The 12,673-nt window shown below is 37.2% G+C and overlaps 1 protein-coding gene across 1 annotated transcript in view; it reads left to right on the forward strand.

Annotated features, from left to right (window-relative positions):
* The window catches only part of MAGI2 (membrane associated guanylate kinase, WW and PDZ domain containing 2), a 1,404,484-nt gene that overhangs the window by 1,099,677 nt on the left and 292,134 nt on the right, over positions 1-12,673 (forward strand). Inside the window, exons 8-9 of the mRNA XM_054563833.1 lie at positions 1,374-1,495; positions 3,391-3,573. Of these exons, the coding sequence (XP_054419808.1) occupies positions 1,374-1,495; positions 3,391-3,573 (305 nt within the window). The remainder of the gene's footprint in view (positions 1-1,373; positions 1,496-3,390; positions 3,574-12,673) is intronic.

Here is a 12,673-nt window from a genome sequence, read left to right on the forward strand (position 1 = left end):
GGAAGTAATTAGATAGTGCAATCGTCATCTTATGTTTCTGACAACCACTTTTCTCTCTCACCAGGAATTATATCATTTATATTAATGTAAAATTGGTTGTTGAGATTTTGCTTCTTTAACCTCCCTTGCTTTCTGACTGTAGTTTTAGAAGACACAAGAGGACTGTGTGTGAAGACACATGTGTGTGTGTGCGTGCACATTAAATATGTATGCACTTGCCATTGTTAAAATCATACATTGAAAAGAGGAGGTATGTAGGTGGGAGATGCATTTTAAAGATAGACATGGTCAAACCCCAGTCTTTTCATTTACCGGGCATATGATTTACAACAAGTCATTTGATCCCCAGCGTGTCAGTTTCATTGCCTTAAAATGGGACAGTTAAAATGCCAAGACTTTTGCCATTAGGCTTAACTCTAAGGAAATTTATATGTAATAACTGGCACAGAGTTAAATACTCAGAATTGTTCTTTCCTCTTCTAACCGCTGTCTCTTTTTCATGCTTTCAATCCATAATCTTATTTCTGTGTATACAAAAGACCAAAATCGATGTGTATGCCAGACTTTTCATGGTGTATTTATATCCTAAAGAAAGACTTAGACGTGACACTGCTATGACGTAGGGTCATTGGTTTCTACCTTCTGTGAACAGGGAACTCTAAATTTCATAGAAGTATTCGTTATGCTCTCAAAATACTGGAGGGCATGCTTATACTATAAGCCGCTAGTTTAGCTGATCCATAGTTGCTTCCAGACACTTTGTGACTAATATCTGTGAGTTTATCATCTCACTATGCAGAAAGTAAATACTCTACTTTTACTCATCTCAGTATCAATCATCCTACAGGTATTCCACAGCATCCACAGCATCCCTGGGAGTCTTCCTCCTATATCCCAGCCCTTCATCCCTATCTGTCAAACTCTAAAAAGTGTAGACTTTAGTTGCTCTAAGTATAAATAATCAATGAATTTACCTTACACTAGGGGCTTTGCAAAGCTTAGATGATACCCTTCTATTCAATACCATTTGGTATAAACTTTATTTGTTGACCATTCACTCTAATGCACCAAACTCCTCTCAGACTAACAGAGCAGGTCCAGCAAGCAAATGCACATTTTAGTTCTTCTGACTGAATTGTACATAATTTAAATATAGTAACGTGTGATAGATCCACTGAGAATTCTGCTCTTGTTACAGAAATGTACGTTGTACACAGGCCAGCCCAAGGAGAGGCCTGACTTCATGCCTGGTGGGGCTCTTGTCTGTAATCACATAGGCATCTCTTAATCATCTGCTCTCTGTAGAGCTATACATATGTTCTCTTAAATGACTTTGCCCTACTGTTACCCTAATTTGAACTTTTATTTTTCAGCCACATAAATAGAAGAACACAGTTTGAAAACCCTGTCCTGGAAGCAAAAAGGAAGCTACAGCAGCATAACATGCCCCACACAGAACTTGGAACCAAGCCGCTGCAGGCCCCAGGTTTCCGAGGTTGGTACCTGTCACTGAGCAGTGTTTCAAAGGGAAAAATTGTCTATCAAACTGTCTGCTCTTCCAACATACATGCCTTTAGCTTAGACTCTTTGAAATAATTGATTTGCTTTCCCCAAACTCTTCTATTAGCTTTGGCTGGGTGTTTGCTGTTTCTAAACTAATGCATTTAGAAACCACAGATTAAGTTAAAGCCTCGGGCACTACGTTATAGGAATTTACAGCACGTAGCCAGGTAGAGATTAATGGGTTTTTGACAGTGGTACTTTAAACTGCAGAGATACACAGAGAATCATAAGTTTGTCCTCATAAAACCAAGCACCAGAATGAGGCTTGTTCTCCTTTGTGACAGTAGACAGCTCCTCATCGACAATACCTAGGCCCAAATCCTTCTGCCCCCGCGTTGTCCCCGGGAGGTCGCACAGCGTGAGTGACTTGCCCTATTATCCACGCAACTACGCCTGGAGGCCCTGGCCCATCGGTATGTCCGTGGCTGCTTGCTGCACCTGACTACGACTTGGAGCCACACAATGGGATGAGATGCTGCACAAAGTTTTCACGTCCTCGTGGGCTCTTACTCATCGCGAAAGCAAGGAGGCTTTTGTAGCTGGGAGGCCTAGATTTGCCTGCTGATGACCTTCACGCCATGCACTACGGCACAATTACAGTGAATGTAAAGGTCTAGAATTGAACTCCTTCTCCAATTATAAACGTTACTTTCATAAAGAAAAACTAGGTGACAAGATTATGTATGTGCTTTTTATTTTTATTTTAAAGAAACTTTCTCTATTTTTAACAAAGATATGTGATATGTAAATAAAGTAAAATTTGAATATAATAGCTTATTATTTTATAGTTTGTCCATTACATATCACCAAAAATGTAACAACAGAAAAAATGTCATACAACATACTTAACTAAGTTACCATGTACCGGTAACTTAGTTGCTTGTTCCAAATATCAAATCCTATTAACCAAACTGCAAGAACTAAAAGTGTATGTATAAAATATTTGACTATGATAGCATTTAAAAGATACTAATTCTCTTTCTTAGTATGATTATTATTTTTAAAGCATTTAAAAATATTTATTAGAGATCATAGCTGCAAAAGCATCTTCTATAAGAAATTAATGGTCAAACCTATATGAGTGGATTCAAGTTCTGTTTAGATTCTTTAGGTACATGATTTGGATGTGTCAATGTATTGTTATAAATGTGTTACCTTTACATTCATAATTATACCTAGAAATATTGGCTTGCCTTTTGCTCACATTTTAGAATATACTAAAACTCTATCAGGTCAGCAGAAATTGATTTATCTGGTTATCTATAGCATCTCACAATATAAGCAAAAGTTAACTCAGTCCCACATCCAGATATACGTTCTAAACAATTTAGATACGTCAGCTGGTGGCAACATTCCATTGCTTCTACTCTTTTTAAAACAAAGTAGTCCATTTTGGTTTTCTAGGCCTATCCCTTCAAGGTTTTGTGTTGGACCAGCCACACACATACCTCCCACCTGGACACTTAGAATAAGAGCAACGTACCCAGATGCCTCCGGATGATTTTGGCTCTTCTTTATCTGAAGGCACTGATGGTCTGTTGATTTAGCCCTTTTAAGCACAAGAGCTACTTTAGTGAATAGAAACCATTGACTTGACAAAAAACCTCTCCAAACCAAGGTGCTTCGCCACCTTTCCCTGGATGCTTGGGACTGCTCTGTGCCTGTAGAAAATACTAAAAGCTTTGCTCCTGCAGTCACCCCTGCTTGCATTTACTGTAGGACACCCGCACATTACCCCAGGATGGCTGCTCAGTGGCTGGCTTTCCCCTGTGTGAGAACTTGCCTTAAATGCGCTTTTTCTTTTTTGACTTATATTGGCCAATGTAGAAAAACCACTCTTCACCCGGGATGCATCCCAGTTGAAGGGAACATTCCTCAGCACCACCCTAAAAAAGAGCAACATGGGTTTTGGATTTACCATCATTGGTGGAGATGAGCCGGATGAGTTTCTGCAGGTGAAAAGTGTGATTCCGGATGGGCCCGCGGCACAGGATGGAAAAATGGAAACAGGTAAGTTCCTAAGTGCTTTCTTAGAAAATTATTTTGCAATATCTTTCTTTCTATGGTAAATGTGAGGAGCTTCTTTCCGTGTTTTTAATTTGGAGGTCAAAGGTCACTTCACTTGAAGAAAACCACAAATTATTTCTTCTGTTTTTAAGAGCATCGAATTGAAGTATTTTGGAAACAGCTTGAAATGTCGTTTTTGTTGCATTTTTCAGACCACCCTTCCATTTGATGGTTTCAATGGACTCTTGAGATTGACACTTTTCTAATTTAATTCTAGAGTTTCTTCTTAGAGATGTGATTAACATTCATACTTTTCTAGCTCATTCAGCCATTGATATTTTTAATCTGTATTAATTTTGTAATATTCTCATGATGAATTGCCCAGATTAGATATTTAAATATTCATGCTTAATCCATAGAAAAAGTTTTAAAATGGTATTCATCTTTATATGTCCCATACATTTAAATATATAGGTTTCCTCTCTAGTCCTTATGAATTAATTTTCATATGTAGTTACTTGGATGTTTATCAAATTATAAACAAAGTTAATTTAGCATAGAAATGCACAAGGAAATTATTAAGGCTAAAAAATATAAAATATGAAAGGTGCACAGAGCTCAAGAAAAAAAGTAATGAACTAAGTCTGATTTTGTAGTCTAATTTTAAATTATGCCACCTGGCTCATGACTTTGGATTAGTCCCATAATTTGTAAATGCTTGTGTGGAAAAAAGAAGAAATCAAATTTGATCTTGTGTACTTAAAATACTGATTCAAGAATTGTGTGGTGTTGTTTTTGAAATGTCTTGGAAAAAGTATTACAAACTGTAATAGTCTAAAGAATTGTATCAGTATTTCACATTTTTTACAACATTGATTTAACTTATTATATCAACTTATGAAAATCAGTGGGTTCTAGTAGATACACAAATTAGAGAATTACTTTTGGAGAAAAGTTATGTCATTTGTAGAGTCTATAGATTTATTCCATAGACTTTAAAATACTTGGTGTATGAAGAAAAAAAACATAAAATTGAGATATTTGTCTGCGTTTTTAATTTTAAAAATGACCAGTTCTTCATTGCCAATTACTAGATGGTTTCTGTAGACATGACCTCTTTTCAGTGTCATCTAATGAATATATTTGTCACTCCTACTCAATAGTAATAATACATTTAACAGATGCAAGAGCTCCTTAAAATTTGAATGAAGTTTCAAAACTAACTCATCACATTTTTCAAACACTACTGTTGTAAAAAATTGTGTAATAATTTTCTGCAAGAGTAAGCTTGAGAGTGTCCAACTCTACTGTTCATCTGGTGATATCTTACTAGGCATTCACACCTTTATGTTGCAAAAAAATCACAAAGAAACATCAGAAGACTCAACTAAAAATCATCATAATGCCTACAGTTAGAATAAGAGGAAATTACAGAAATGTTATCTTAGCAGAGGGGAAAATATCTCCAAATCTTTTAAACTTCAGTGAAATATTTAACATACCTATTTATTTTTATAATAAAGGATCTAGCAATTTTTTTCTCTAATCCAACCAACTGTTCCCTCTTTCAAACTAGAAAATACCTCTTTTGGTATAAATTTAAAACACAAAATAAAATGAAAATATTTGCACAACCAAGTTTTGTCCCCTTCCTATTCATTTTCCTAGTTTGCCATACCCACATATTCTAACCTAGGCTTCTTCAACAACAAAGTCAAAGTTCTATGTAGAGTTTGTGACATTTTCCTTTAAGATAATCACAAAACAGGTTCTAATAGAGAAAGAAGAACCTAGGATTAAATTCTATGTACTGTCTCCTATTTTTCCCTGTTTATTAATGTAACAAGCACTCACTAAGCCCTTCTCTTCCATAGTCATTGCAGTATACCAGGACTGTATGAGTGGACATGACAATGTCCTGGCTCTCCAGGAATTTGTATCTAGGAGGGCCTTGGATATATAAACAAGTAATTGTAACATATGAACAGGATAAGTCTATAATAACCATGAGGTTGGCACAAAGTCAGAAGGATGGGTGAGGGGAATAAGCAACAGAAATTTTTAAAAGGAAAAGCATGTTCCTAACTATATAATTGTATTAGGCTTTTGTAAGGATGAGAATTTCTCTCATCTGAAAAGAATTTAATAAAACATTAAAATATGCTTACTAAATATTCAAAAGTATTAATTTTAAATTTTGAGATAACTTAAAATGTGAGTTCATTTCTGTGGCGTTCCACACATAATATTAAAAGGAATGGCTTTTCAGTTTAGTTGAGCTACTGTTTAGTGAACATCCATCTGTGCCAGGCATTCTGCTAATTGTTAAGAATGCAAACATGAAGATACAAATGTTTCTAATCTTCAAGAAGCTTACAGTACCGAAATAACAAGTGGCATGTTAGTGAATATTTATATCAATGCAATAATAAAAGTATGTACAAAATCCACAAACAGTGCAGAGGAAAGGGTGATCAATTCCTTTGGGAAGTACTTAGGGAAGGACTCATGGAGAAGATGGTGCCTGCCAGACTTCTGGGTGATCAATAGGCGGTTGTTAAATGGGCAAGTGAGGAGAGCTATAGGAAAAGGAAACTGCATATGAAAAGGCACAGTAGAATAAGTACCTAGAAAAGGATTTCTATGTTCTCACTGTGTACATTAATGTTATATCTTCAGTGAATGTTCATGGGAAGTATCTAGTAAACTGATAACAGTAACCCATAAACACGAACTATTTAGACAAACATCAAAGAACAGTATGTAGTCAAATTAAAAACATAGATATCATAAATGCATACATGCCTATGTATAAAATCTTTCTCATATAAATTTTCAACCAATTAACCATAGAGACTTACCCTATAATTGATGTTTTCTTTACTTGTTATCCCTGCAGTGCCAGGCAGATAGAAGGTGCTCAATAAGTACTGGATGGATGGATCAATGCTCTTAGAAATTAAGAAGTGAAATTTTAATTGGCTGAATCCCCAGTACTATAATATAGCCAAGTCCAGGTAATTGGACCAATAGCTTACCATTGAAGCAAAAAAAAAAAAAAAAAAAATTTTTAAGCCAGCTTTCCAGTTTCTGGATGAAATTAAGAAGAACAATACACATTACGGACAAATCTTCCTTTTTAAATAATTTCATCTGTAAATGAACCTCAATATTAACAAAATTAATAGACACTAAATCATTGGTATTTAAAAGGTAAGAGGTCTCATCTGACATTGAAATAAACATGAAAATATTTTATTCCACTTTGTAGCTCTATATTTTCTCTAATTTAGTCAGAGATGTCAATAGTTTATGTACTAAGACACTAAGAAAAATCTGCTCTGCTAAGAAGTTGACCCAGGATCCTGCAGAATAGAAGGGTGGAATGGTAACTCCTTCTTTCTCAGTCAGTACTGAGTCCTGGGAAGGGGCAGAGAGAGTAGAGAAAAGGAGGACACCATGCTCCTGGCTGCTTTATGACAACCACTTGTGCCAATCCCTGATGGCCAGATAGTGTTTCTGAAGAAGCTTTCCTAGAAGAAATTACCACAATGCCCAGAAACCATCTGATTCTTAAGTACTCTATACATCCCAGCAACCATTTGTAGGCACAGAGATCCTGATAACAGTCTTTAAAATATTTTAAAATTCAAGATTGACGTAACACAATTTACATAGAAACCTCAGAGTCTGAAAGAGTTGATCTAACCAGCTTCCGTTAAAAAGCTTCCCTCATTATGTGATGTTTCATGTGTTTCCCTGGCTAATTTTTGAATCAAGGCTTTTGGTTTTCAACAAATATATGAGGGAGAAAAGCTGATGCATCCATAAAGTTCTACAGAATTATGAGGACACTCACAACCTGTTATGTGCCTTCCTCTAATATTTCTCCCTTTTATTAGTTAAAACGGCAGGAAGCTGTCTGGGAGACCAACGTCCTATGGCTCCTGGCATTTCTCCACTTGGCGGATCGATGTTACTTCTCTTTTACTAGTTGCTACCTCTCTATTTGTGTTTCTAAAAGCAGAGGCACAAGAATAAATTTGCGAGAATCCCTCTGGGAAATTTTTAAGGATGCATATTCTGTGTCCCTAGATCTACTGATTCTGAACTGCTGGAACCAGTTTTCCGGTATGTGCATTTAAAAATTGTCAAGTCAATACATGCACATGGGAAAAAACATCAAAATATTTATAATGCGCACAGTATCTCCTGCCCTGCTCCTCCCTGTCCTCTAGATCTGTGTCCCAGAGGCACAACTACTTTTGTACTTTTTTAGATGTTTCTTTTGGTAACTATTTTCAGACCTCTAATTAATGTGTTTATACTGTTGTCTTGATTTAACAGTTTTAGACATGCCATATTTATAGTAATTCCTTTTAGAAAGAAATGAAGCTTTCATTCTCTTATCCCTCATCTGCCCTCCCACATTGTCCCAAGAGAGATTTACAGCAATTTTAGTAATATTTGCACAGTCTTTGCATTACAATGGCTTCATAAATTCGCTCACTGACCCCAGTGCTATACCATTAATACATTTTCCCCCTAAACACATTTGTGGAATTTTACTTTTCCTTTCTTTTTGGCAATATCCTTTTAAAAAAAATAATACTTTTTTCCTCAAAACACCATCAGTTTTGGTCCTGTAGGGGTTTCTTTTTTTCTGGGCATCTTTGTCCTCCTACTCCTTCCTGGCCTATTGCACACTGACATGTGGAGTTTTCAGTCATGGCTCTCCCAAGCAGGGCCCACCGTTACTCATATCTATATCCCCTTTAAAACTAAAGCACTGTTCTCATCTGTCTGGTGTCCCTCAATTGTCCATACTTAAAAGTGAAACATTGAAATGTTCCTTGGGAGTTCTACATTTATGGCAGAGTTTGAAGACTGGTCAGATTTTACCAGGGGTTATAAGGCGGGGGCAAATTATGAAAGTCTGCTCAAAGGGGCCATGCGTTTTCCTGGAGACGCCCTCACCCTCTCCCTCGGGGTGGGTGCTGGGAGTGCCACATGCAGGTGTAGCAGGGCAGATCTCTGTGTACTTGTATCAGCTCTTTTCTTGTCCCAAGCCTTTCTGGGATTCTCTGGATGAAATTAAAAAGACGATACATGTTAGGTACAAAATTTCCTTTTTAAATAATTTCATCTGTAAAGGAACCTCAAAATTAACAAAATTAATAGACACTAAGTCATTGGTATTTAAAAAATATCTTCAGTGATTTTTTTCAGATGCAGAGACATTCTAGGTCCCTCTTGTCCATTCTTCCCTCCCCTCCAAAAACACATTAGAATAGGGGTCAGCAAACTTTCTTTGAAGGGTCAAATAGTAAATACTTCAGTCTTTGTGGGCCAGGTGGTCTGTCACAACTATTTAACTCTGTTATCATGAAAGCAGCCATACATACATAAATGGATGTGTCTTTGTTCCAATAAAACTACGTTTACAAACAGACAGCTGCAGGTCTGCTCCATGGGTCATACAGTTTGCCAACCCCTGCTCTAGAATATACCTTCCAATGCCATGATACATAGTCATCATGATTTTACTGACGTTCCATATTCTGAAATTCTCTTGAGCTGTCTTGTCTTACCAGCATCTCTCTGTCCGGTAATGGCTTCTCACAGGTTCCCTTCTTTGCTGAGGGTCTATTCATTTTAAAGTTTTTGTTACAGCAAATAGCCATGTGTGTTTAGTCTGTCATCGTGAACTAGATAGAAGTCTTAGAATCTGCACTATTAAGCCCACTGAACCTAGAACCACAGCAAGAAGACGTTTTTCTCGTCTGCTGTACAGCCTCACAAACATTCTCCATACTATGCTGACCCTCTCCCAATCAACCCTCTGCTCATAATTGCTTTGACAAACTGTTTATGAATATTCCTGGGGAATAATCTTTGGGGCCACCCACCAAAAAGAACAAACCAATTAATCCTTATGCTCATTTTTCATATCAGTCTAGGACATGGAACTATGGGCAATTTCTCATTCGTTGAGGTTTTTAACACTGTTTTGAGCTATCCTATTCTGTAATTGCATTATCTGAAATCATAGTTGCTCTTTTGCTCTCTAGGGAACAGCAAAGATTAACCTGAGGCCATAGATTCTATGTGGGCGGATGACTGCTATACCCTCAGTGTGATGGTCATTAACCCCTTAAGGCTGGGCTGTCAGTGCTGATTCTCCAATTACTGGACGCCCAGTGGTCTTCCACCTCACCCCACCTCCTCCCTAACCATTATTAGCTTTTCAGAAGTTTAATAAAATCCCATGGTTGTTAATTAAACATCTCCTGAGGAAGAGCTACATATATGCATGAAAAATCCTAAGAAGTAATTTGAAAATATTTCTTGTGTCTTATTTCCCACCACCTCATAATTAACTTATATCCAGAGTGGTCTTCCTTTGAACTTTGAGCACACACTGTGCTGGTCTCTCCCCGTGACTGCGGTTCTCCATCACCACCCCCCGACAGCCAAGTGTTCACATTTAGGTGGCACACACCATTAAGATGGTTCTGTCAAATGCCAGAAGCAAATGAACTAATCAGAGAAGTGTAAGTTTCTATTATTTGAACTGTCTGTTTAGTTTTCTATTGTTGCACAGGAAGCCACACGAAAGCTCAGTGATTTAAAAGAACAATCAAATGTTTGTTCATGACTCTACATTCTTGCTTGGGATCAGCTGGGTGGTTCTCATCTGCTAGGCTCACTTTGGGGCTGTCATGCAGCTGCAGTGATCTAGTCATCCCCTGCGGCTCGGATGTGCAAGGCGGCTTCACCCACACAGGTGCCTCAGCTGGGATGGCTGGGACTCCGGAAGGCTGACAAGGCCTCTCTCACTCTGCATGGTCTCAGCAACAGCGTGGCTGCACTGCTTTACATGTGGCTTAGGGCTCCATGAGAGCAAAAGGGGAAGGTGTCTTACATCTTAAGGCCTAGCCTGGAACAAGTACAACATCATTTCCGCCCATTCTATTGCTCAAAGCAAGTCACAGCTTAGTCCAGATTCAACAGTAGGGAAACTAGGCCCCACATTTTGATGGGAGAAATAGCAAAAACATTTCAAGTAATCTTTCACCTACTGCAGTGTCTTTCCTGTGGCTTCTTTATTTCTGAATTCCTTGAGTTCAAACTTCCCTGAGAAAGTTATCTTTTATTTTCATGGCACTCTGCCTTCTCACAATCTTCGGGAAGAGGAGCGTTGATATGTTGATATCTTGTTGCCTTCCCGTTCTCATATCATGCTGTGAGTAAATAATAATGGATTATAATACCATATTCAAAGATGATGAGCAGTAATATCATCAGGTCTCTAGCTCTATCTTTCTAATAAAAATAAAGGGGGTGGTTGAAGCAATTCAGTTTGTAAGACCTCACAAAATTTTCAGATTCAGATCCTTGTTAGATAACTTTTTAAATAATCCCTGATTAACATTATTTTTGCTTATTTCTTGGATGCTATAAGAAAACATCTTGTGCTCCATGAAAGCCAGAAAATATAATTGAATTTCTGCCAACTGACCAATACTAGTATCTCTAGTAGAGAGGAAATAAACTGTGCTTATTTAGCTTATCAGTATATTTACTCTGGATTTTTTCTAAGCACACCTATGTTTCAAAACCTCACTTCATTTTGTTCAAATACTTTATATCTCCTCTGCTAGTGATGTGTCTTTCACAGCAATAACAGGCATCTCACAGCAAGAATGAGTGCCACACTAAACACTTTATACCCACTATCCTCCTTTTATGACGATAGGGAATACAGGTGCCATAGTTGACAAAACACTTGCTTTCAGCTACAAAACAGACTACTTGAAAGGATTAAAAATATTTGTTGTGCCAATTCTTAAAATCATGTTATGCTTCATCAATAACTCATGTAGTTTTTTAAAAGAGGCCTTTGTAACCCAAGTAAGTGTTATCACAGTACCTTTTTTTTTGCACATTTCTCTCTTTTCTCTTTTGTAAATGCCCTGTACAGTTGCCTTCTTCACTTAAAATCACAGTCTAGCTAACCGCTCACAGGAGAAGGGATGACTCCTATACATGTCCAACCCATTTCTCATCTCTGCCCCAGAATTAAGAACTTTTTTCTCATTGTAGGACAGATATAACAAAGTGTGTTGCTTTAATTTTTTTTCTAGTTTTGTTATTGGTATCCATTTGGGTAATTCACACAGTAATTGAGTTAAATATAATGTTCATGACCATTGTACCTACTGATGTCATGGAAGTTGGTGCACTTAAATGTACTTCTGTCACTATTGTTTTTAAGTTATTCTGCACAAAAGCTTTATATTAAGTTATAGTACAAGTTTACAGGCCCTCCTAAAGGAGAGCTAAAGGAGAAAGTGGGTGGGGCCTCCACTCAGCCTAAGAGCCAAGCTCAGATTGGTGCTGGACATTGTGACATCAGGGGTGTCATTAGGTACCCTTACTAGGCTTGAAATTGGCATTTTAATAATCTGAGAGCTTGTTATTGAAGTTCAGTGGAAATGGATTGGAAATTATGGGGTTAAAGTTATGTTTTTATACCTACTCTGTGGAAAAGGTAGATGGTTGTCAGTGTATTAGTGAAAGGTGATCAGATTAAGTTAGACATATTTGAAATAAAGGTATTGTCTAAATATGTAAGAAATTTTTATCATTTTAACTTTTTAGGTCTGAGACCTGATCACCAATTCTCTTGCTTATAAATGAACCAAAGACTCTAAATAGACACAAAGATTTGCCAGATTCTGGTGTCTGGGTTGGCACATGTGTTCTTGTAGAGGCTGTCAGATTCATTCAGTTCCTACTGCTCTCTTCATTAACTGATGAAACTGGGTCTTTGCTTATCAAAAAACAATCTGCTTTTTATAAAAGGTATTTCTTTGTATTGTCCCCCTCCCCCAGCTGTATTATAAACTCTTACTATTTTTTATGCCCCTTTTACCTGTCACCTGACTATAAGCTCTTTAAGGCCAGGGACTGTGTGTGACACTTGATCATTAGCAGATATATGGCAAATATTCAACTCATTGACTGAGCAGTTAAATGAATCTTTATGTGCAGCGCTGATTTGCTTACATGGATTACTCTGGAGGCATAAGTTTTGTTG

Source organism: Pteronotus mesoamericanus, unplaced genomic scaffold (assembly GCF_021234165.1).
Source record: "Pteronotus mesoamericanus isolate MK-2021 breed Mesoamerican mustached bat unplaced genomic scaffold, CSHL_Meso_final scaffold_85, whole genome shotgun sequence".
NCBI classification, from domain to species: Eukaryota; Metazoa; Chordata; class Mammalia; order Chiroptera; family Mormoopidae; genus Pteronotus; species Pteronotus mesoamericanus.